General features: G+C 44.0%; 3 protein-coding genes across 3 annotated transcripts; 1 reads left to right on the top strand and 2 right to left on the bottom strand.

Moving 5' to 3' along the window:
• Positions 1 to 44: 44 nt before the first annotated feature.
• srp54 (signal recognition particle 54) lies at positions 45 to 6348 on the bottom strand. Its single transcript, XM_087779947.1, has 17 exons — positions 6262 to 6348; positions 5507 to 5610; positions 5331 to 5427; positions 5167 to 5258; positions 4975 to 5059; positions 4216 to 4320; positions 4081 to 4147; positions 3959 to 4016; positions 3440 to 3590; positions 3217 to 3365; positions 3054 to 3154; positions 2893 to 2979; positions 2760 to 2833; positions 1842 to 1950; positions 644 to 814; positions 489 to 584; positions 45 to 414 (listed from the first exon to the last, which is right to left on the bottom strand). Exons 3-17 carry the CDS (start codon positions 5406 to 5408, stop codon positions 323 to 325), a joined length of 1515 nt encoding a protein of 504 aa, XP_087636073.1. The 5' UTR covers positions 5409 to 5427; positions 5507 to 5610; positions 6262 to 6348; the 3' UTR covers positions 45 to 322.
• Positions 6349 to 8951: 2603 nt separating this feature from the next.
• Positions 8952 to 15702, bottom strand: cfl2 (cofilin 2 (muscle)). Its single transcript, XM_087780006.1, has 4 exons — positions 15591 to 15702; positions 11990 to 12297; positions 10006 to 10082; positions 8952 to 9856 (listed from the first exon to the last, which is right to left on the bottom strand). The coding sequence occupies exons 1-4, from the start codon at positions 15591 to 15593 to the stop codon at positions 9744 to 9746; spliced, it is 501 nt and encodes a 166-aa protein (XP_087636132.1). The 5' UTR covers positions 15594 to 15702; the 3' UTR covers positions 8952 to 9743.
• A 4960-nt stretch (positions 15703 to 20662) lies between these two features.
• On the top strand, positions 20663 to 23273 carry LOC148060197 (intraflagellar transport protein 56-like). The gene is made up of 10 exons (XM_087780394.1): positions 20663 to 20756; positions 20811 to 20957; positions 21042 to 21144; positions 21797 to 21887; positions 21999 to 22053; positions 22088 to 22233; positions 22318 to 22489; positions 22552 to 22626; positions 22832 to 22863; positions 23159 to 23273. The coding sequence occupies exons 1-10, from the start codon at positions 20754 to 20756 to the stop codon at positions 23271 to 23273; spliced, it is 939 nt and encodes a 312-aa protein (XP_087636520.1). The 5' UTR covers positions 20663 to 20753.
• Positions 23274 to 25240: the final 1967 nt, after the last annotated feature.

The following is a 25240-nucleotide window of genomic DNA, read 5'->3' as shown; positions in this document are numbered from 1 at the left end:
GTTTTTTTTTTTTAAATACGAAAAAAAAATGGAACAAATGTTCTTGGAATAAAAATGTTTATTCGGACAAAAATACTGTCACTGAAAAACATGTTGTCGTCACTTTTGTGCAGCTTCTTAAATCCTTTACATAGACAAGTTAAATTAACAAAGATCTTCTACGTCAGGACTCTTCATAGTTTGTCAAAACTCCGTACACTTTATATCGTCTTCATAATCTAAAATCTTTTGGTGACGTGGAGCGGCGGACCCTGCTCTCCACGGTCGGGGTCGTGGTCCTCCTCCTCCTCCGAGGTGGGTTTAAGGCATCTGGTCAGTCTGGTCACATGTTGTTGAAGCCCATCATGCCCTTCATGTTGCCGGCGGCGCCCTGCTGGAACTGACGCATCATGGACTGAAGTCCGGCCATTCCGCCTGCAAACAGGAAGTGAATGAGGATGCGTCGGGGGGGGGGGGGGTCGAGCACTGGTGCCGGAGCAGAGTTTTACCCATGTGGTGCAGGACCCGCGGGTCCATCATCTTGGCCATCTGCTGGTTCAGTTTAGCCATCTGAGACTGGTTCACGTTCTTGGACATGTCTCCTCCTGAACACACACGGTCAGGTCAGAATCGACTCAGGGTCACGAGGCGGGTCAGGGGTTACCTTTGAAGAGTCCCTTGATGCCACCCATCTTCTTCACCATCTGGGCAAACTTGGTGTACTGGGTCAGCAGCTCCTGCACGTCCCGGGCCGCCACGCCAGACCCGCGAGCCACTCTCTGGATCCTGTTGGGCATCTTGCTGAACAGCTTCGCTCCGTCTTTGCTGTCGAGTTCTACACGACACAGGGCGATGAGACTAGTGTGTAGTTGAGAGGTGTGTGTAGTTGAGAGGTGTGTGTAGTTGAGAGGTGTGTGTAGTTGAGAGGTGTGTGTAGTTGAGAGAGCGGTGTGTGTGTGTGTGGTAGAGAGAGCGGTGTGTGTGTGTGTGTGTGGTAGAGAGAGCGGTGTGCGTGTGTGTGTGTGTAGTAGTTGAGAGAGAGGTGTGTGTAGTAGAATATAGGTGTGTGTGTAGTTGAGAGAGAGGTGTGTGTAGTAGAATATAGGTGTGTGTGTAGTTGAGAGAGAGGTGTGTGTGTAGTAGTAGAGAGCGGTGTGTGTGTAGTAGTAGAGAGAGTGGTGTGTGTAGTAGTAGTAGAGAGAGCGGTGTGTGTGTAGTAGTAGTAGAGAGAGCGGTGTGTGTGTAGTAGTAGAGAGAGCGGTGTGTGTAGTAGAATATAGGTGTGTGTGTAGTTGAGAGGTGTGTGTAGTAGAATATAGGTGTGTGTGTAGTTGAGTGGTGTGTGTGTAGTAGTAGTAGAGAGAGCGGTGTGTGTGTAGTAGTAGAGAGAGCGGTGTGTGTAGTAGAATATAGGTGTGTGTGTAGTTGAGTGGTGTGTGTGTAGTAGTAGTAGAGAGAGCGGTGTGTGTGTAGTAGTAGAGAGAGCGGTGTGTGTAGTAGAATATAGGTGTGTGTGTAGTTGAGAGGTGTGTGTGTAGTAGTAGAGAGAGCGGTGTGTGTGTAGTAGTAGAGAGAGTGGTGTGTGTAGTAGTAGTTGAGAGAGCGGTGTGTGTGTGTAGTAGTAGTAGAGAGAGAGGTGTGTGTAGTTGAGAGGTGTGTGTGTAGTTGAGAGAGCGGTGTGTGTGTAGTAGTAGTAGAGAGAGCGGTGTGTGTAGTAGTAGTAGAATATAGGTGTGTGTGTAGTTGAGAGAGCGGTGTGTGTGTAGTAGTAGTAGAGAGAGCGGTGTGTGTAGTAGTAGTAGTAGAGAGAGAGGTGTGTGTAGTAGAGAGGTGTGTGTAGTAGAGGTGTGTGTGTGTGTTACCCTGGTCGTTCATGCTGTCCATGATCGTCATGAGTCTCTTGAGTCGAGCCATGGATTCCTGTTCGTTTCCTTTGCTCATGAAGTCGGTCCCGAAACCAGGAATCATTCCCTGGTGAACCAACGTTGATTTCATTCACAGACTTGAAGTTACGGAAAATATTCAAACCCTCGTTTTGTTTCCACACTACAGTTTCATTGTAGTGATTCAACTTCTGGGGGATTTCAATTCATCATTTTTATTGTAGTTATCGTTTATATTTCAATAAAGTGTGTATAAAATAAAATAATTTTTCATTGCCATTAACTCAAATATTTTTCTCTGGCCTCTAGATGGCAGCAATCGTAACGTAGTTAAAGGAAGAATTAAATGGGATCTTGGCGATGACTGAGGACGAGAGGATACAGTGACTCCAGCAGCTTTTAAAGCTGATGTTTGGACATATTTTGGTTTGAAAACAAATGAAAGCAGTTACAACTGAGGACTAGAGGATACAGTGACTCCAGCAGCTTTTAGAGCCGACGTTTTTTATATATACATTCTTGAGAAATGATTGTTTCATGTACTTCAAATGTGTTTAGAACGGCCAGACCTGCGCTCTGAGGTCCTCTTACGAAGAACTACATTTGTAGTTTCTTGTGAATGAGATTTGTTTATTTAATTTCATTTGCCTTTTTTTTATATATGATAATAATGAGTTTGTTTTATTAATTCAGAATAATTCACGAACCCGAATTTTGAAGCAGGGAAGACGATGAGTTTTCCTTTATTTGACCTTGTTTACTCTATAAAAGTGTAGTTTTTTTTAGATTACAACAACTCGTCTTGCACAGACCATCTACAGGTTAAATGATTGATTATGATTAGATTCTTCAGGAGAGACTCTTCCTCTAACAAATATCAGATGAAAGAGAGCGTACCATGATCTGTCCGAAGGGTCCCATCTTCATGATGTTCTGGAACTGCTCGTACATGTCACGGAGGGTAAACTGGCCTGCGGGGTCAAAGGTCAGCGAGCGTTCCCACAATCCACGAGCGATTCGTCTTTCTCACCGTGTTTCAGTTTGTCGATCAGCTCCTCGTTGTCGTCGAGCTTCAGCTCGTTCACTCGGTCGATCAGTCCTTCGATGTCTCCCATTCCTGGCGGGACAAAATAGAAACGGTTACTCCGGCCGTCGGGGGTCGAGGGTCGTCGACGGGAAACAGGAAGTTACCCAGCAGTTTGCTGATGAAGGGCTGCGTCTTGAACGGCTCGAAGTCGTCGATGTGTTCGCCAGTGCCGATGAAGATGATGGGACTCCTGGTGGCTGCGACACTAACGGAAAAACAAAACGTTAACAGACCCCGAGTAAAATAAGTGATTCAAAAAGTTCTTACGCGCTCAGAGCTCCGCCTCCTTTGGCGTGGCCATCCAACTTCGTCACGATGACGGAAGCGACGTCCACCTTATCTTTGAAGGCCTTCGCCTGAGACTCGCAGGCCTGACCGATGGAGGCGTCCATCACGTACACGATGTTGTCAGGTTGCTGAGGAACAAACAGCGAACGTACTTCAGACGCCGTTCGGCCGCGAGGACGTTCGCCGACGGTCAGACGCTCACCACCGCGTTTGAGACTTGAAGCATCTCCTCGAAGAGCGACTCTTCCTGTTTGTGTCGCCCGCTCGTGTCCACGATGATGATCTCAAAGTTTTCCCCTTTGAACTTCTCCACACCTTCAGCCGCGATGACCACCGGGTCCATCTCTGTGTAACTGGAGACGACACAAGCCGGGGAAGGATTTCATAAAAAAAATGTCTTGGATTCTTATGTGGCCCACGACGCTTCAATACAGATGCTTTTTTCAAAATAAGAGTACTTTGCACCGACAATTCTATCCGCTCCTTTACATTAGAGGGATCACAAAGATGTTTTCTTGAAAATTTTAAATGTCAACATCTGAAACTGTCCAAAAATATATCATTCTTATAGAATGAAATGGAAGAAGTCTTGTAATAATAGTTGTTTTTCTTATTTAATGGGGACAGACGGTCATAAAGGCAATAAGAATTAAAACGGAGACTCCTGTCAAGTTCTCATATTTACCTTTGATAACATCGTTCAGATGAAGAAAAAACTCACCTGCCGTAGAAAGGAATTCTAGCTTTTGTCGCGTTTTGTTTCAGCTGATCGAAGGCACCTGAAAAAGTGATTTAAAAGTTTAAAATCAAGTTTAAAAACAATGTCATTGTGTTGTCATTGACCTGCTCTGAAAGTGTCTGCACAGATCAAGCAGGTTTTCCATCCTTTTCTCTGGTAATAATATGCCAACTAAAAAAAACACAAGGATAAGATGTTTAAAAAAAATGTCTCAAATAATTCTACTTTTGTGAAGTTACCTTTGAGCATGTTGTAGTTTTACCGCTGCCCTGCAGTCCAACAAACATGATGACATTGTTCTTTCCTTTTGTTGGAGTCCAGGCCTTGACTCCTGGATCGACGAGCTGCAAGTACACACCACAGTTCGCCATCATTTTATCACAGACAATTGTGCCGTGTCTCAAATCACACACTTCTCTTAGTGCACTGGTTAGTATGCATCAGGATAGTGTGCATACTAACTAGTAACTAATTCTCCACAGATAGTATGTCTCAAATCAAACACTGCCGCAACACACTAACAGGAAATGACGCTACAGCTTCTTCTTCTACTATTTAAGGATGATTTCAACCAGCTGTAGGAACACCATCGCCACCTGCTGGCAGCACGTTTGGTTTGGATCAAGAAATATGAGAAATATTGACGAGACATTTACTCTGGTATCAGCAGCGAAGATGTGTCATCCTCATACTCCTGCTGAAAATGCACCTGTAAATATGACTATATATATATATATATATATATATATATATGTTGTAACTTCCATTTACAACGTGTACATAACTAAGATGGAGCCGTTTAGGGTAGAAAGTGTCCATCGAACCATACTCAGTTTTGTGGGCGTTTTAGTAACAATTTAGTGTGTATGGAGCACTACATTTCACATACTAAGAATTGAGACGCACTCATGCACTAAAAATACTAAGTTTAAGTACACAATTTGAGACACAGCTCTAATCTACAGCATAGTCAACAACAACCATTCAAGAGAACCGACCTTGACAAGCTCCTTGAAGACAGCGTGCTGGATCATCCTCCTCTTGTTGAGACCAGATGCCATTTCCTCCAGATCGATGGCGTCCCTACGAACAGACACTTATATCAAACGGTGCCCGAACACACATCTTAAAGATAATCCTGGGTTTGAGAAAAAAAAAAATCAGGGTAAAATCTGCTTCAACAAACTCACTTGACATTTTCTCTGAGCTGTTTGACCAGCTTGATGTTGACGTCCGCCTCCAGCAAAGCAGCGCAAACTTCCTTCAACATGGCATTGAGGACCTACAGTTGACAAGGAAGTTGTTGAAGTGTTCTAATGGAATGATTAGATAATAAATAAATAAAAAAAGTGACCTCTTCATTGATGATGGTGGCATTGCTGAGTGACCTCAGCGCCGAGGTGATCTTCCGACCCAAGTCTGCCAACACCATGGTGGCGAGGGATTTGGCACTGAGAAGACACGGCGGTGTCAGCGAACGACTGATGACGACAACTGAGAAAACTTCCAGGTTTTGCGGGTAATACTCACCCTTACAGTAAATGCCGAGTGTAGAGACGTGTGGAGGGAAGACCCCCCTAAAGACGGCCTAGTGGGTCAACTGGCTCACAAATATCGATGTAGCGTCCAAGTATCTGCGCACAAAACAAACGAGACTTTTATCAGCACAAATTAGACCAAATAAACATTTATTTACATAGAACAATCATTTGTTTTGTATAATTTAATCTGACTTGCTTTGGATTTAGTCTATTTTGAATGTGTTTCCCTTTTGTTTTAGACATTAATAATAAACCAGATTAATGGAGTTTGTAGTACATTTAAACGAACTGAATAGAGTTTATTGCGTCGTCACAGAGCTTGAATGGTCAAGAGAACCGTCGATGTATTCCTGTGATCGATACGAAACCGGAATAATCGGACATTCAGGGAAACGAGTATCGACGAAGAAGGAAAAAAAAGGGAAAAACAACTTTTAACTGGCGACATAAATCCTCTGTTATCACGTCACGAAAATCCTACATTAAATTGTCAAGACATGTTTACGTGAAAACCAAGAATCGAGAGCGAGACTGACCTCGAATCAAACGAATATTTAGCGGATCTTTCACCAGAAACAAGCAATTTGTTTACGTCCCTCCATGCTAGCGTTAGCTTGACTGTTACCTCGGCGCGCAGAAGACTGACGTCACACAGACAGACGTGAAACACACACGTTTAAAGTCGAGCGGAGAGTTTTCTAGATGCGGCTTTTCTTAAGTGTGGTCAGTATTGTTTCAACTTACGAAGTCTTAACGTGCTTTTTTAAATCCCAGCTGCTAGCTCTCCCAGGAGGACGTCATCAAATCAACGAGGCGGAAGTGTGTCTCTTCTTCGTGGGTAGAAAAAAAAGGGAACGACTACGCCACCTGTTGACCACTATGGGAAGATTCTACTGAAGCAAACAAAAATCCGTTAAAAACTAATTTGAACTTAAAAATAACCACTAAATACTAGTATCCAGGAAATATTAAACGTTTACCTCAAACGCCAGTGATATTTTAGATGAGGGGCATATTTGATAGAAATTTTGTTAATAAAATAAAACTTTTAATCTTTTATTAAGACATTCATTTCATTCTATTTGTGTTTAAAACACAATAATGGTTCAACGATACTAAATGACTCAGTCTAGCTCAGTGACAGTGCCGACCCACTCATTGACCGCCATAAACACACTCCAGTCTTCTAGATAATCCTCGTCTCACACAAATATTATTTAACTTAGTCTCTGGGACACAAGAGTCTATTGTACGGAACCGTTCCCGACACTAAACCCCGTTGAAAGGACAACCCGAGGGGTGTGGTGTGAAGGAATGTTTGCTTCACGGTCAAACCCTCGGAACCTCAGTCGGAAAGAACAGAAAGAAAAGTACATCTATGTCCTCAAATGAACCTTTCTTAATCCTTCAATAATCTTGAATTACCTGCTCCCTTCGCCCATTAATCCACATTCGTGGCCTCCTTTAGTTGACATGATGACAGCACTCAAACCTTTGTAGGAGCCAAGGTCTCCAACAAGAAAGTACCCACCCAATATAATGCATTTGGTCTTATCGCTGGTTTACCTGGATCCAATCACCTGAGAAAACTGTATTAACGTGGCTGTATTTACGTCGATCGTGTAGAGAGGTGTCCGGCAACTAACAAACAATCTCATGTCGTACTTTTTAAACGATTCATTACTAGTTAAACTTTGGATATACATTTTTAAAGATGTTCAAAGATGTTGTAATTTGAGTGTTTGTCGTCTGTCAAACCAATGGAAACTGTTCTTGAATAAAGTCACTTTATATTATACCGTCTTGTTTTGTCCATAATTATTTTATTATTATGTTCTAATAAATTTGTATATAAAATTAAATGACAACATTTTGTAAAATGTAATTTTCTTGTTTTCCTGTTTGTTGGGCCTCATTTCACTTCAAATTAAATTGAAAATAAAACATTCCAAGGCTTGCTGTGGTTACGAAAAATGTGAAACGTTTTCTTTTTTCAAATGTCTTTTTATTTCGTCTCCTCCCCTTATGTCACTGAGCCTGTCTCCAGCCTGTGGTCCTCCTTTAACTCTGTGACTCTGGCTGATATATCGGCACTAAGACCTTTTTATTTGTCCAGGCTTTTTCCAAATGTTCTTGTTTGTTTGTCTTATGTTGCCTTGGCCTTTTAGAGTTTTTACATTTGTTTGTATATTTAATTGTGTATTGCCTTGATTGTTCAAGTGCTTGGTAACCCTGGTCTAGAAAGGCACTTAACAAATAACTTACTTACTTACTCATCGAGGGTCGGGTCGTGGGGGCAGCAGCTTCAGCAGAGAAGCCCAGACTTTCTTCTCTCCAGCCACCGAGACCCTGAGGTGTTCCCAGTCCAGCTGAGAGACACAATCCTCCGAGGTGTCCAGACATCTAAGCCTCCTCGACCTTCTCCTCTCTAGCAGTTGCTCCACTCCGAGTCTCTCCTTGATGACCGGCGAGAATCTATAACCCTTGATCTTCTTCTCCTGGTCTCTTACAGCAGTTTAAGTTGATGGTAATTCTGAGATAAATGTTCAAACTGCAACTGAATTTCCATGAGGTATAAATGATCCACCCGATAACACTTTATTTTTGAAGATTCAAATACTCAAAGTTAAGGATATTTCATTAAATTACGATTGAAATATCTGGTGGAGCTCCTGGTGTGACCCGAACAGCTGCTGAAATCGTCAGCGTCGTCTCTTTTGTCGACGCGCTGACAGAAATGGACACATGTGGAACTAAAATAGAAGCAGAATCTGACACTCGGGTCGGCTCCCGTCGCCCGGTACGCATTAATAATCCCGACAATAGCCGATCGATCTAACGAAGTGCTGAGAGCGTCTTTAGCAAGGCAGTAGTAATCGAGGTCAGAGTGAAAGCTTTCATTCGGTCACGGCAGCTTCGTGTGACTCGAGTTAAAGTCAACACTTCTTTAAAACCGAGTCCATCTTGATAATAAAGAGAACAGTGTTGGGGAACATTTCACCCAAATGTTAATATTAACAAAGTTATAATTATCAATATATTTAAATAAATAATAATAGTAGAAACTAATCTTATCATGTGTTCACATTTTTAAGACATTTAAAGATTTAATTCAAGACATTTTAAAGCCGATAAATTCCTCATCTCCCATGAATTGAATGCCTTTAAAGACACGCGGCCACCCTGGCATCTGTCAATCAAGCCCGTTGACCGATGATTGACAGCACTGATCTCGGAATGAAGCCAACATAGATCAGTCAGTTGAAAACATTTTATTGATTCAATTTGGACTTTTTTTTTAAGCTTTTGGCAGAAGTCGGTGAAACTCTAGGAGGTGGAGGAGAAGTGGGTCAGAACCTGCGGGTCTGACGCGTATCAAAAAAAGGGAGGTGAAGCGAGCGGACGACAGGAAGCAGAGAAGAGACGGGAACACGTCGGATCTGCCACAGGCGTTTATTGCAGCGTGGCTTCCTGCGATCTCAGAAACAACGTTCCACGGTTTTTTTTTTAAGGCTCCAGATGTCGTCGTGTTCGTGGCTCTTCTATCACTGCGGGGGGGTCGAATCTGCTACCTGTAGTGTTTCTTTACAAAATCAAAGTGCGCTTCAGCTAACTCTGGCGTGACAGTTACATTCAAACTGAAAGTAAGGCGACGACCAAACAGCTAGAATTGCGGTGAGTCCAACAGACAGGAAATGAGGTAAACAAACATCCAGATCTTGTTGTTTTTGTTTCGACTGAAAGTGCTACGAATTCTTTACCATTTATTCTGCATAGTCGAACACGCGTGTTGGTGTGAACATACTGGAGAACACAATAGTTTACAATAATAAATAAAACTTGTGTAAAAAGCGTCATGAACCCGTGAGCTGCAGGGGGCGGAGTTTCGTGCAGCTCGTCCTTCACGGCAACTTTTTTTTGGCAAAACTGCGGGACAGAGAGAGAGAGAGAGAGAGAGAACGTTCCGGTGGGTTTGGTGTTTTCCTTTCTGCCGGCGGAGCAGAAGTCATGTGGCAACAACGAGGGCGGGGCTTGCATAAAATGATGTTAATGAGATCTCCGTTGGAAAAGCAAAAGAGGACAACGAGAAGAAAAAAGAACGAGGCCTGAAGACGCGAACTCCTTCAGGACACGGATACAAACGAGCGGCGGCGGTCAGGTGGGTCGGGTCGTCCGATGGCACGGTGGTTGGCTCGGGCCCCACTCGGCGTTCTGCGCCGGGGACATCACAGGGGTTTGCCCTCCAGAGACACCACCACGTTCCCTCCCAGCTTCTCGGCCAGCATGGCGCGGTCCTGGATGTCGTCCAGACCGTTCACCTGCCACTCGTGCTTGATACCTGCAGTGACATGACAGTGAGACGAGCCCGATCTCACACACACGCACACACACACACACACACACACACACACGCACGCACACGCACACACGCGCACACGCACTCACACACACACACACACGCACACACACACACACACACACACAAACCTGTAAACTTCTTTTTGATGGCGTCCTTGGAGCTGGCGTAGATCATCTTGCTCTTGAGAGGAGCGTTTTCTGGAGCCCTGGACAGGAAGTGACATTTAACCAGTTGTAACCAGAGAAATAATAATAAGATATAAAAGATTCTGCTGTTCAAAGACCATAATTATAAAGAATAATTTTACCATATTATGGAAAAAAGATCAAGAATATACAACATCAATTGTTGCTTTTAAAAAGAGCATTGATTTAATTCTTACATTAGTTCTTAACATTGATGCTTTGTGAGGCACCGCAGTATTACTCCTTAAGGCTTCGCAGTAATAGTCCTTAAGGCACCGCAGTAATACTCCACGAGGCACCATAGTATTACTCCTTAAGGCACCGCAGTAATACTCCACGAGGAACCATAGTATTACTCCTTAAGGCAGGGCAGTATTACTCCACGAGGCACCACAGTATTACTCCACAAGGCACCGCAGTATTACTTCTTAAGGCACAGCAGAACTACTACGCAAGGCACCCTAGTATTACTCTGCAAGCACTGCAGTATTACTCCGCAAGGCACCACAGTATTACTCCTTAAGGCACCGCAGTAATAGTCCTTAAGGCACCCTAGTATTACTCTGTAAGGCACCCTAGTGTTACTCCGCGGGGCACTGCAGTATTACTCCACGAGGCACAGCAGTATTACTTCACGAAGCACCGCAGTATTACTCCGTGAGGCACCGCAGTAATACTCCACAAGGCACCGCAGAACTACTACGCAAGGCACCAGTTATGCTCTTTAAGGCACCCCAGTATTACTCTGCAAGCACTGCAGTATTACTCCGCAAGGCACCACAGTATTACTCCGCGAAGCATCGCAGTATTACTCCTTAAGGCACCGCAGTAATAGTCCGCAAGCCCCGCAGTATTACTCAGCGAGGAACCGTAGTATTACTCTGTTAGGCACCCTATTATTACTGTTAGGCACCGCGGTATTACTCCACGAGGCACCGTAGTATTAGTCCGTGGGGCACCGCAGTGTTACTCCGTGAGGCACCGCAGTAATACTCCGCAAGGCACCGCAGTATTACTCCGCAAGCACCGCAGTATTACTTCTTAAGGCACTGCAGTATTACTTCTTAAAGCACCGCAGTTACTCCGCAAGCACCGCAGTATTACTTCTTAAGGCACCGCAGTATTACTCCTTAAGGCACCGCAGTAATACTATACAAGGCACTGCAGTATTACTCCGCAAGCACCGCAGTATTACTCTGCAAGCACCGCAGTATTACTTCTTAAGGCACCGCAAGATTACTTCTAAAGGCACCGCAGTAATCCTCCGCAAGGCACCGCAGTATTACTCCGCAAGGCACCGCAATATTACTCCGCAAGGCACCACAGTAATCCTCCGCAAGGCACCACAGTTTTACTCCGCAAGGCACCGCAGTAATACTCCGCAAGGCACCACAGTAATACTCCGCAAGGCACCGCAGTATTACTCCTTAAGGCACCACAGTAATACTCCGCAAGGCACTGCAGTATTACTCCCCAAGGCACTGCAGTAATATTCTGAAAGACACCGCAGTATTACTATGTGAGGCTCTGCAGTAATATTCTGAAAGACACCGCAATATTACTATGTGAGGCTCTGCAGTATTACTATACAGGCACCATACTATTACTCGGCGAGGCTATGAAATATTACTTTGCGAGTCACTTATAACTATTACTTAAGACTTCAGACTAAGATGCTCGTGAAGCACTTTATGATAATAATGTTTAGTTTTTTAGATGAAGTCAAATGATTAAAGTCCTAAATTAGTTCTTAACATTAATGAACATTTTGAAGAAGAATTTACAAAAAAACACATTATTACACAAAAACGAATGTAACAACTGCAAGAGCATCAAGTGTTTACTCAGCAGTGATTCTAGTCTATGTACACAACTGAAAAAACAATCACTGCTTGTAAATCTTGTTGCTGCCGTTGTGAAAACCTACCAGAAGATGAAGACCAGGTCCTCCTTCTTGGACTCTTTGGTCTCGTACGTGGCGTCGTACAGGCCGTATCTGCAGTCGTTGGGCGGCAGCAGGGCCACAAAACACGCGTACGGGTCGTCCACGGTCTCGCCGATGTCGCCCCACAGGATCTGCTTGTCCTCCTCCACGATGATCTTCTTCCTGTCCTCGCTCAGGCAGAAGAGCACCGCCTTCTTCCTCTTCTTCACGTCTACCTGGGCCGAGGTCTTCCTCACCTTCATTTCGTCAAACACTTTGATGACCTCATCGTTGACTGTCACTCCTGACGCCTGCGAGGGAAGAACGAAACCTCTCAAGTATCAAGTGGAAACATAGAAGCTAATATAAATACTCTAATGAGGCAGTATAACCGCAGTAATACTCTGTAAAGCACCGCACTATTAATCCATGAGGATCCATAGAATTACTCCACGAGGAACCGTAATATTACTCAACGAGGCACCACCGTATTACTCCACGAGGAACCGTAATATTACTCAACGAGGCACCACAGTATTACTCCATGAGAAACCATAGTATTACTCCACGAGGAACCGTAATATTACTCAACGAGGCACCACAGTATTACTCCACGAGGAACCGTAATATTACTCAACGAGGCACCACAGTATTACTCCACGAGGAACCGTAATATTACTCAACGAGGCACCACAGTATTACTCCATGAGAAACCATAGTATTACTCCACGAGGCACCACAGTATTACTCCACAAGGAACCATAATATTACTCCACAAGGCACCACAGTATTACTCCATGAGGCACTGCAATATTACTCCACAAGGCACCGCAATATTACTCCACAAGGAACCGAAGAATTACTCCACGAGGCACCACAGTATTACTCCACGAGGAACCATAGTATTACTCCATGAGGCACCGCAATATTACTTCATAAGGGACCGTAGTATTACTCCACGAATAATCGTAATATTACTCAACGAGGCACCACAGTATTTCTCCACGAGGAACCGTAATATTACTCAACGAGGCACCACAGTATTACTCCACAAGGCACCACAGTATTACTCCGCGAGAAACCGTAATATTACTCAACGAGGCACCACAGTATTACTCCATGAGGAACCGTAATATTACTCAACGAGGCACCACAGTATTACTCCATGAGGCACCACAGTATTTCTCCACAAGGAACCGTATTATTTCTCAACGAGGCGCCACAGTATTACTCCATGAGGAACCGTAATATTACTCAACGAGGCACCACAGTATTACTCCATGAGGCACCACAGTATTTCTCCACAAGGAACCGTATTATTACTCAACGAGGCACCACAGTATTACTCCATGAGGAACCGTAATATTACTCAACGAGGCACCACAGTATTACTCCATGAGAAACCATAGTATTACTCCACAAGGCACCTTAGTATTACTCCGTGAGGAACCGTAGTAGTACTCCACGAGGCACACTCTAATGAGAAACGTTTGGCTGATAATAACTAATATTCTACTGTTGTATGTTTTAGATCATAAAGAAACAAAAATGTATATTTTGTAGGACAAACAAAATCCAAATACAGGAAGTTGAGGATAATCAAGAACACGAGGAAAACTGTTTTGTTATTTTCTATGTATTTAATTTATTGTTTTCCATTCAAATAAATAAACCACACGTTTCTTTCATCAGTCAACGACACAAACACGTTCCAAAGTGCCTCAGATACGACAGCAGTAAAAGTTACTTATTACATGTTGATGACAGCAGACAATGGACTCTAAGTCTTCAGGTGTGTTTCTTTATCTCAGCAGGTGATGCAACACCTGGACTGGATCATAAGAGTTTGCTTTTGAAACACGTCCTCGTCTTTATTTGAGCATTTGAACAAAGATCCTACGAATCATGACCATATATGGAAACAAAATGAACAAAGTCTCCATTCAATCGTTTGTATTTGATCATCTTTTAACTAAGTATCTTTAAATTAAAAGAGGTTTAAAGGTGTTGTTACCACACGATCACGTTTGTTCCCCTTGGAAACTAAGACACTTTCACTTCCTGTCAGGATAATAAGGCGGTGATAGTTAGTATTTTTAAAACGGGAAGGTAGTAGTTTTGCCTCCAGGTTAGAGTTTTACTACCTCCATATATTTGCACGGGTATCGCCATGGTAACAGTGTGGAAATCAGAGTCAATAATTACAGTTTATAAAGAGTAACCGCCGCTAAACAAGTCTGTAATAATTATAATAATAATGTCAACAATTGTTCGCAGATATCGTAAATCTGACACAAAAATGATGTCAGTTTTCATAAAGAATCTTTATTTTTTATAATGTGAAAATATAAATGAATATAAACCTCTTGAGATTTTGATTGTTTTTTTTCTCAAAGTATTATAATGTACTAATAGATGAATACTACTATAACCGTGTATATGACTTCTATTAGTGTGTAATCGAGTCGCACACACACTCATGCTTTCTCAGGCGGAAACAAATTCTTAGCTACTGTAGAAGTCTTTCGCTGACATTCCTTCCATTGTGTCTTGTTAGCCATATCTGGCTAAGAGGCTAAACCCAACAAAAATACAAGTATTATGGAGTTCAAAGGCAAAAGTTCAAAGGTCACAGGGTGAAAGCGGGAGCCGCTTTTAAATAGTCAAATATTAGAGACAATTAACTTCTATTAATATTCTATTAATGTATAACTTTTAATCTGAAATAATAGCTACTTAAATAGTATTACAAACACACAAACATCTCACGATCCCAGATATTAACAAAACGATACAAATAATTAAATCAAAGTGTATTAACTCCATCTATTCGTTAACGTTTTAATATAAATAACAGGTAAGAATGTTCCTGCGATGACGTCATCGCAACTTTTCTTCTGATGAACTTTGAATCAGATTTTGGGATAAAAAAAGAAAAAAAAGAAAGAATAAAGTTCGTCGTTCAAAGGTGTTTTTGTTCACGTGATTCTGGGCTCGGTTCTGGACGGATCGGGGGTCGAATCGATCAGAACCAGGAGCAGGTGATCGACTGGTCATGACGCCTCAGGCCTCAGGCCTCAGGACTGTCGAGTCACTGCGGCGAGACCCGGGTCCACCAGAGGAGGAGAACCACCCCCTGGACCGGGTCGACCCGCGAGGACAACAGACCCATAATTACGATGTTCCGACAGAAATAAATCGGGCTCGGATCGCGGACTCGGTCCGTCCGGGAGGATCCGCTGCTGGTCAGAGAGTAAGATGGCCGCCGCGCCTCCGCCAGGCTGGGCAGCAGCTCCCGGGACACGAACCCCGACCGGAACAAATGAATTACTTTGATTCTATCGATCGAGGTTCGCGTGAAACGACGAATTTTTGGTTTTTTTTTGGTTCCGACGCGGTTTTTCTGAAGCCGAATAGCGGCTCGGAAGTGGCGGCCATGCTGGCGCGCATCACCGCCGCGGAGGAACATAACGGCCCCGCTGGTCCGGGACGGAACCGAGCGCGGGTGGGATACGCGGACCGGTACCAGACCCGGGGTCGGGTGGTGGGGTGAGGAGGAGGGGGTTGAGGGGGGGGGAGATGCACCGGAGCCGGATTACCTTACCATGTTCCGAGCCTGAATGAGTCCCGCGGCCGCGCTGACGGATGAACGTTGTTGTGTGAGTTGGTGAGAGAGACAGGAGTGAGTGAGGCCAGGACCGGAGGAGGGGGGAGGGAGGAGGAGGGGGAGGGAGGAGGAGGGGGAGGGAGGAGGGGAAGGAGAGTCCCGTTAGACGCTCGAGGCTACGCTGAAGAAACAACCATCGACTCACAAAGTTACTTCACTTTTGTCTTAAAGCGCCGATCGAATAAAGGGGCCTCATGGAGTAATACTGTGGTGCCTCATGGAGTAATACTGTGGTGCCTCATGGAGTAATACTGTGGTACCTCATGGAGTAATACTGTAGTGCCTCATGGAGTAAGACTGTGGTACCTCATGGAGTAATATTGTGGTGCCTCATGGAGTAATACTGTGGTGCCTCATGGACTAATACTGTGGTGCCTCATGGACTAATACTGTGGTGCCTCATGGACTAATACTGTAGTGCCTCATGGACTAATACTGTGGTGCCTCATGGACTAATACTGTAGTGCCTCATGGACTAATACTGTGGTGCCTCATGGACTAATACTGTGGTGCCTCATGGACTAATACTGTAGTGCCTCATGGACTAATACTGTGGTGCCTCATGGACTAATACTGTAGTGCCTCATGGACTAATACTGTGGTGCCTCATGGACTAATACTGTGGTGCCTCATGGACTAATACTGTAGTGCCTCATGGACTAATACTGTGGTGCCTCATGGACTAATACTGTAGTGCCTCATGGACTAATACTGTGGTGCCTCATGGACTAATACTGTGGTGCCTCATGGACTAATACTGTAGTGCCTCATGGACTAATACTGTGGTGCCTCATGGACTAATACTGTAGTGCCTCATGGACTAATACTGTGGTGCCTCATGGACTAATACTGTAGTGCCTCATGGACTAATACTGTGGTGCCTCATGGAGTAATATTACGGTTCCTCATGGAGTAATACTGTGGTGCCTCATGGAGTAATATTACGGTTCCTCGTCGAGTAATACTATGGTTTCTCATGGTGTAATACTGTGGTGCCTCGTGGAGTAATACTGTGGTGCCTCGTGGAGTAATATTACGGTTCCTCGTGGAGTAATACTGTGGTGCCTCGTGGAGTAATATTACGGTTCCTCGTGGAGTAATACTATGGTTTCTCATGGAGTAATACTGTGGTGCCTCAAGGAGTAATATTACGGTTCCTCGTGGAGTAATACTGTGGTGCCTCATGGAGTAATATTACGGTTCCTCGTGGAGTAATACTATGGTTTCTCATGGAGTAATACTGTGGTGCCTCATGGAGTAATACTGTAGTGCCTCATGGAGTATTACTGTGGTACCTCATGGAGTAATACTGTGGTGCCTCATGGAGTAATACTATGGTTTCTCATGGAGTAATACTGTGGTGCCTCGTGGAGTAATACTATGGTGTCTCATGGAGTAATACTATGGTTTCTCATGAAGTAATACTGTGGTGCCTCATGGAGTAATAATGTGGTGCCTCGTGGAGTAATACTGTGGCTCGTTGAGTAATATTACGGTTCCTCGTGGAGTAATACTGTGGTGCCTCGTGGAGTAATATTACGGTTCCTCGTGGAGTAATTCTATGGTTTCTCATGGAGTAATACTGTGGTGCCTCATGGAGTAATATTACTGTTCCTCGTGGAGTAATACTGTGGTGCCTCATGGAGTAATACTATGGTTTCTCATGGAGTAATACTGTGGTGCCTCATGGAGTAATACTGTGGTGCCTCGTGGAGTAATATTACGGTTCCTCGTGGAGTAATACTGTGGTGCCTCGTGGAGTAATACTGTGGTGCCTCATGGAGTAATACTGTGGTGCCTCATGGAGTAATACTGTGGTACCTCATGGAGTAATACTGTAGTGCCTCATGGACTAATACTGTGGTGCCTCATGGAGTAATATTACGGTTCCTCGTGGAGTAATACTGTGGTGCCTCATGGAGTAATATTACGGTTCCTCGTGGAGTAATACTATGGTTTCTCATGGAGTAATACTGTGGTGCCTCATGGAGTAATACTGTGGTGCCTCTTGGAGTAATATTACGGTTCCTCGTGGAGTAATACTGTGGTGCCTCGTGGAGTAATATTACGGTTCCTCGTGGAGTAATACTATGGTTTCTCATGGAGTAATACTGTGGTGCCTCATGGAGTAATATTACGGTTCCTTGTGGAGTAATACTGTGGTGCCTAATGGAGTAATATTACGGTTCCTCGTGGAGTAATACTATGGTTTCTCATGGAGTAATACTGTGGTGCCTCATGGAGTAATACTGTGGTGCCTCATGGAGTAATACTGTGGTGCCTCGTGGAGTAATATTACGGTTCCTCGTGGAGTAATACTGTGGTGCCTCGTGGAGTAATATTACGGTTCCTCGTGGAGTAATACTATGGTTTCTCATGGAGTAATACTGTGGTGCCTCAAGGAGTAATATTACGGTTCCTTGTGGAGTAATACTGTGGTGCCTCATGGAGTAATATTACGGTTCCTTGTGGAGTAATATTACAGTTCCTCGAGGAGTAATACTGTGGTGCCTCATGGAGTAATACTGTGGTGCCTCATGGAGTAATACTGTGGTGCCTCATGGAGTATTACTGTGGTACCTCATGGAGTAATACTGTGGTGCCTCATGGAGTAATACTGTGGTGCCTCATGGATTAATACTGTGGTGCCTCATGGAGTAATACTTTGGTTTCTCATGGAGTAATACTATGGTTTCTCATGGAGTAATACTGTGGTGCCTCGTGGAGTAATACTATGGTGTCTCATGGAGTAATACTATGGTTTCTCATGGAGTAATACTGTGGTGCCTCATGGAGTAATAATGTGGTGCCTCGTGGAGTAATACTGTGGTGCCTCGTTGAATAATATTACGGTTCCTCGTGGAGTAATACTGTGGTGCCTCGTGGAGTAATATTACGGTTCCTCGTGGAGTAATTCTATGGTTTCTCATGGAGTAATACTGTGGTGCCTCATGGAGTAATACTGTGGTGCCTCATGGAGTAATACTGTGGTGCCTCATGGAGTAATACTGTGGTACCTCATGGAGTAATACTGTAGTGCCTCATGGACTAATACTGTGGTGCCTCATGGAGTAATATTACCGTTCCTCGTGGAGTAATACTGTGGTGCCTCATGGAGTAATATTATGGTTCCTCGTGGAGTAATACTATGGTTTCTCATGGAGTAATACTGTGGTGCCTCATGGAGTAATACTGTGGTGCCTCGTGGAGTAATATTATGGTTCCTCGTGGAGTAATACTGTGGTGCCTCGTGGAGTAATATTACGGTTCCTCGTGGAGTAATACTATGGTTTCTCATGGAGTAATACTGTGGTGCCTCATGGAGTAATATTACGGTTCCTCTTGGAGTAATACTGTGGTGCCTCATGGAGTAATATTACGGTTCCTCGTGGAGTAATACTATGGTTTCTCATGGAGTAATACTGTGGTGCCTCATGGAGTAATACTGTGGTGCCTCGCAGAGTAATACTGTGGTGCCTCGCGGAGTAATATTACGGTTCCTCGTGGAGTAATACTGTGGTGCCTCATGGAGTAATACTGTGGTGCCTTGCGGAGTAATACTGTGGTGCCTCGCGGAGTAATACTACGGTTCCTTGTTGAGTAATACAAAGGTGCCTCGTGGAGCAATACTATGGTTTCTCATGGAGTAATACTGTGGTGCCTCGTGGAGTAATATTACGGTTCCTCGTGGAGTAATACTGTGGTGCCTCGTGGAGTAATATTACTGTTGTGCCTCGGGGAGTAATATTACTGTTCCTTGTGGAGTAATACTGTGGTGCCTCGTTGAGTAATATTACGGTTCCCCGTGGAGTAATACTGTGGTGCCTCGTGGATTAAAGCTACGGTTACTCGTTGAGTAATACTGTGGTGCCTCGTTGAGTAACATTACGGTTCCTCGTGGAGTAATACTACGGTTCCTCATGGAGTAATATTGTGGTGCCTCATTGAGTAACATTACGGTTCCTCGTGGAGTAATACTATGGTTTCTCATTTGAGTAATACTGTGGTGCCTCATTGAGTAATTTTGCGGTGCCTCGTTGGGTAATACTACGGTTTCTCGTGGAGTAATACTATGGTTTCTCATGGAGTAATACTGTGGTGCCTCATGGAGTAATACCCATCCCTTTACGTTTCTATTTGTTCAGGCTTTTCCTTGATTTTCTGGAACTCCTGTGTTGTTCTCAGTATTATTTTGATCTTTAAAGTATTTACTTTTTTGAGTATTGTTTTGATTGTTTAAGCGCTTTGTGACCCTGGTCTCGAAAAGCGCTGTACAAATAAATATTACTTACTTACTTACGTTGTGTTTATCTTTTCAACATGACAATAAAACACAATCTGATGAGGTTCATGAGACGTTGTGTTTATCTTTTCAAAATGACAATAAAACACAATCTGATGAGGTTCATGAGACGTTGTGTTTATCTTTTCAACATGACAATAAAAAAAAATCTGATGATGTTTACGAGACGTTGTGTTTATCTTTTCAACATGACAATAAAACACAATCTGATGAGGTTCATGAGACGTTGTGTTTATATTTTCAAAATGACAATAAAACACAATCTGATGAGGTTCATGAGACGTTGTGTTTATCTTTTCAACATGACAAAGATGGGACTCGAACCCACAACCCCTGGCTCAGGAGGCCACTGAGGGCCGCTCCATCCTGCCCGCAAATAAAACCCGTGAACCTCAGAGTGTTTTACTTCTTTACTGCAAATCGGTTACCTAGCAACGACAAACAATCCGGTGAACCGGAGGTAATCGCACGGTTTCCTGTTGCTGCGTCTGAGAAGAAACTTCAAAATAAATGACGCACGCTTTGGAACTCACGTTTACTCGCGGGTTCAATCGCTTATTTGTAGCTGTCGACGTTTACATCAGTTGGAAATATATTCTGCTTTCCAACACGTCACACGTAGTCACTGGAAAATTCGCTCGGAATTGCTTGATGCTTTTACTTTGAAACGACATCGTCGGAAACGGAAACTCGCCTGGCGGGGGAGATGGTTGTCAAGACGTTACTAAGAGAGAGATAAACAAACATCTTTCATGAACCCTCTTTAAAGAATCATCTTCCTGCACCACACGACTGTCATGGTGAGTTCTAGCGTTTTAAACATGTTTTGGCTCCATGTTGTGTTTATTGTGTAGATTCTGTCCCGCGTGAAGCCTGCTGTGGCGGGAGAAGCTCAAGACTCCAGCGAGGACCAGAAGAAGAAGAAGAACAAGAGCAAAGTTCCGGGTCTGGAGGATTACCTGCAGCAGAGAGACTACCTGGGCGCGCTGACGCTGCTGGAGGTGGATCTTCTGTGGACCGGAAGCTGTGACGTGAAGACCTGAAGCTGTGACGTGAAGACCTGAAGCTTCTGATCTTTGTTTCAGTTCCAGAGAAATGTTGAGCAGAAGCAGGAGCTTCATGACCTTTGGATCGGATTCTGTGCCTTTCACCTGGGAGACTATAAGAGAGCCCTGGAGGTGAGTCCTGGTTAGTGAGGGCTAGTTAGTGAGTCCTGGTTAGTGAGGGCTAGTTAGTGAGTCCTGGTTAGTGAGTGCTAGTTAGTGAATGCTAGTTAGTGAGCCCTGGAGGTGAGTCATAGTTAGTGAGTGCTGGTTAGTGAGTCCTAGTTAGTGAGCCCTGGAGGTGATTCATAGTTAGTGAGTGCTGGTTAGTGAGGGCTAGTTAGTGAGTCCTGGTTAGTGAGTGCTAGTTAGTGAGTCCCGGTTAGTGAGTGCTAGTTAGTGAGTCCTGGTTAGTGAGTGCTAGTTAGTGAGCCCTGGAGGTGAGTCATAGTTAGTGAGTCCTGGTTAGTGAGGGCTAGTTAGTGAGTCCTGGTTAGTGAGTGCTAGTTAGTGAGTCCTGGTTAGTGAGTGCTAGTTAGTGAGCCCTGGAGGTGAGTCATAGTTAGTGAGTGCTGGTTAGTGAGTAATAGTTAGTGAGTCCTGGTTAGTGAGTACTAGTTAGTGAGTACTAGTTAGTGAGTCCTAGTTAGTAAGTCATGGTTAGTAAGTGAGTAAGTAAGTAATATTTATTTATATAGCGCTTTTCGGGACCAGGGTCACAAAGCGCTTAAACAATCCAAACAATACTCAAAAAAGTACATACTTTAAAGATCAAGATAATACTGAGAACAACACAGGAGTTCCAGAAATTCATGAGGTCTGGGTTTTCCTGGCATGTGTTCAGTTCTTCCTGGGACTGTACAAGGAGGCGGAGGAAGCAGCTTCCAAATATCTCGTCCTTCTCTTCTATCTTTTCAGTATTCCTTCCTCTTGGACGTCCTTGTCTTTAACTTGTTCTTCATCTGTGAGACGTGAACATGTTCTTCTGTCCTTCTGTGCAGGTCCAGCCTCCGCCCTCAAGAACCGTCTTCATCATCCCTTCTTCTCACATGTTGTCGTTCACTTGAACCTGTGTGTGTGTTCGTCAGTTCCACGACGAGAAGAGGCTCATTGGCTTCCATCAGAACCTGGAGGACGTGACCGAGGACCAGCTGAGTGTGGCCTCCTTGAACTACATGCGCACGTGCTACAACGAGGCCATCGACGACTGCAAGCGTCAGATGCTTCAGAACCCGTGGGTCACGACCTCTGAGGGGTCACGACCTCTGAGGGGTCCCGACCTCTGAGGGGTCAGAGTTGACGGTCTCTGATGTTCCAGGGACTTCCTGGCTCTGAAGGTCTACCTGTCTCTGTGCTACTACAAGCTGGACTTCTACGAAGCGTCCCAGGAGGTCCTGGCCGTCTACCTGCAGAGCATCCCCGACTCCACCATCGCCCTCAACCTCAAGGCCTGCAACCACTTCCGTCTTTACAACGGCAGAGCGGCCGAGGTTTGTGTCGCGGTCGTCGGACGAGAGAAGGTCGTTGGGTCTGACCCGCGTCTCATCCTCAGGCCGAGCTGAAGAACCGGATGGACGTCTCCTCCTGCTCCTTCGAGTTCACCAAAGAGCTCATCAGACACAACCTGGTAACGCTTCTGACCTGAAGATGTTCAGATGTTGATGTTCAGATGTTGATGTTCAGATGTTGATGTTCACGTCTACTGTCGACCAACATGATCTTCTCTGAGACGTTGATGTTCACGTCTACTGTCGACCAACATGATCTTCTCTGAGACGTTGATGTTCACGTCTACTGTCGACCAACGTGATCTTCTTCTTCTTCTTCTGCAGGTGGTCTTCAGAGGAGGCCAGGGGGCTCTTCAGTGTGTGTGTGTGTGTGTGTGTGTGTGTGTGTGTGTGTGTGTGTGTGTGTGTGTGTGTGTGTGTGTGTGTGTGTGTGTGTGTGTGTGTGTGTGTGTGTGTGTGTGTGTGTGTGTGTGTGTGTGTGTGTGTGTGTGTGTGTGTGTGTGTGTGTGTGTGTGTGTGTGTGTGTCCAACTACTGGGAGGGCAAGAGAGGAGCCTGTGTGGGTTTGTTCCAACTCATCGTGGCCAACAAGGAGTCCAAGTATGACCTCGTGACCTCGTGTGTAGTCGCTTCATGGTGTGTGTGTTCTCAGGGAGACGCTCGCCGAGGTGGTTCCGTTGCTGCGGAACTCTAGGAACCCTCAGGCGGAGTACATCATCAGAACCCTGAGGAAGTGGGCCAAAGACGACCGAGTCCCGTTGCCATGACGACAACACCAGCCATGTTTATGCAAATGTTATCTTTCAGTGTTTGAGTGTCCATGAACTCCATTGTTATCGTTATTTTCTTCATATGGTCCTATGTTTCCGACCAGCGACGGCATTTTCACAATTTTCAAAAATGATATTGTAGCTTGTGCGCACTTATCTCTTTATCTTCATCATCTTCATCATCTTCATCTTCATCATCATCTTCATCACGTCATCATCATCCTTATCATCAACTTCATCCTCTTCTTCATCCTTATCATCATCTTCATCATCATCATCATCATCTTCATCCTTATCTTCATCATCATCTTCATCCTTATCATCATCTTCATCACGTCATCATCATCTTCATCCTTATCATCATCTTCATCACGTCATCTTCATCCTTATCATCACCTTCATCACGTCATCTTCATCCTTATCATCATCTTCATCCTTATCATCATCTTCATCATCACGTCATCATCATCCTTATCTTCATCTTTATCTTTATTCCAGCTCTTCTTGTGAAGTTTTCTTCATCTGTCGTCCTTGATTCCAGCTCTCCGTGGGAACAAAGTTTCTTCAAAAACTTCCGACTCCTTCCACCGAAGCCGGTCCGTGACGTCACCGCAGCGGAGTCACTCACCCGCACGGATACAGACGCTTTAACTACCGTAGCTCATTAGGGACAAAAACATAAATACACAAAAGTCACGGTAACAAATGTTTCTATTCGAATGTTTTTCTGATCATTTCTATATTGATCTGGTTTTAATAGTTGAATTAAAAATATATTCGGTTTGTTTTTGTAATTTAAATAATTAAAAAATAAGTTAGACAGAGATTAAAAAAGTATTTTTCATTTTATAATTCGATAATGTAAAAATAAATAAAGCATACACACACACACACACACAACATGTCACACACATACACACACACACAACATGTCACACACACACTCAACATGTCACTCACACACACACTCAACGTTACTTTACACTCGAGTGTTGCTCATGAGCAGCTGGAGGTTGAACCTGAACTCACTTGAACATGTAGAGACTCTTGATCCTCATGATGAAGATGATGAAGGTGAAGAAGATAAGGATGATGATGATGATGAAGAAGATAAAGATGATGATGTTTTTGATGAAGAGGATGATTAAGATGAAGAGAAAGAGGATGATGATGGTGAAGGTGAAGAGAAAGAGGATGATGGTGATGATGATGGTGAAGAGAAAGAGGATGATGATGGTGATGATGATGAAGATGATCATGAAGAAGATAAAGACGATGAAGATGAAGAGAAAGAGGATGATGATGAAGAAGATGATGAAGATGAACAGAAAGAGGATGATGGTGATGAAGAGAAAGAGGATGATGAGGATGATGATGATGAAGAGGATGAAGAAGAAGATAAAGATGATGAAGATGATGGTGAAAACGACGAGGATGATGAGGATGATAAAGAAGATGATGACGATGATGAAGATGAAGATGATTAGGATGATGGTGATGAAGAGGAAGAGGATGAAGATGGTGAAGACGACGATGATGATGAACTAGATGAAGATGATGATGATGAAGAGAAAGAGGATGATGGTGATGATTAGGATGATGATGGTGATGAAGAGGATGATGAACTAGATGAAGATGATGATGAAGAGGAAGAGGATGAAGATGGTGATGGTGAAGACGACGATGATGATGAACTAGATGAAGATGATGGAGAAAGAGGATGATGGTGATGAAGAGGATGAAGATGGTGATGATGATAAACTAGATGAAGATGATGGTGAAGATGATGAAGGTGGTGAAGATGAAGATGATGAAGATGAAGATGGTGAAGAAGATGGTAAGTAAGTAATATTTATTTATATAGTGCTTTGGTGAAGAAGATGATGATGATGAACTAGATGAAGTTGATGATGAAGATGATGAACTAGATGAAGATGGTGAAGAAGATGGTAAGTAAGTAAGTA

Source organism: Callionymus lyra, chromosome 18, assembly GCF_982586985.1.
Source record: "Callionymus lyra chromosome 18, fCalLyr1.hap1.1, whole genome shotgun sequence".
NCBI classification, from domain to species: domain Eukaryota; kingdom Metazoa; phylum Chordata; class Actinopteri; order Syngnathiformes; family Callionymidae; genus Callionymus; species Callionymus lyra.
This window is presented reverse-complemented; position numbering and strand designations above follow the sequence as displayed.

Excerpts from the sequence above, each read along its gene's own strand:
- srp54 (XM_087779947.1), bottom strand. The coding sequence starts at position 5,408 with ATGGTGTTGGCAGACTTGGGTCGGAAGATCACCTCGGCGCTGAGGTCA. Across the intron at positions 4,017-4,080 it reads TGCAGACACTTTCAGAGCAG|GTGCCTTCGATCAGCTGAAA; the intron begins GTCAATGACAAC and ends TCACTTTTTCAG. Across the intron at positions 815-1,841 it reads GGACAGCATGAACGACCAGG|AACTCGACAGCAAAGACGGA; the intron begins GTAACACACACA and ends TGTGTCGTGTAG.
- cfl2 (XM_087780006.1), bottom strand. Across the intron at positions 10,083-11,989 it reads GACCTGGTCTTCATCTTCTG|GGCTCCAGAAAACGCTCCTC; the intron begins GTAGGTTTTCAC and ends CTTCCTGTCCAG. Across the intron at positions 9,857-10,005 it reads CATCAAAAAGAAGTTTACAG|GTATCAAGCACGAGTGGCAG; the intron begins GTTTGTGTGTGT and ends ATGTCACTGCAG.
- LOC148060197 (XM_087780394.1), top strand. Across the intron at positions 22,234-22,317 it reads CGTCAGATGCTTCAGAACCC|GGACTTCCTGGCTCTGAAGG; the intron begins GTGGGTCACGAC and ends CTGATGTTCCAG. Across the intron at positions 22,627-22,831 it reads AGCTCATCAGACACAACCTG|GTGGTCTTCAGAGGAGGCCA; the intron begins GTAACGCTTCTG and ends CTTCTTCTGCAG.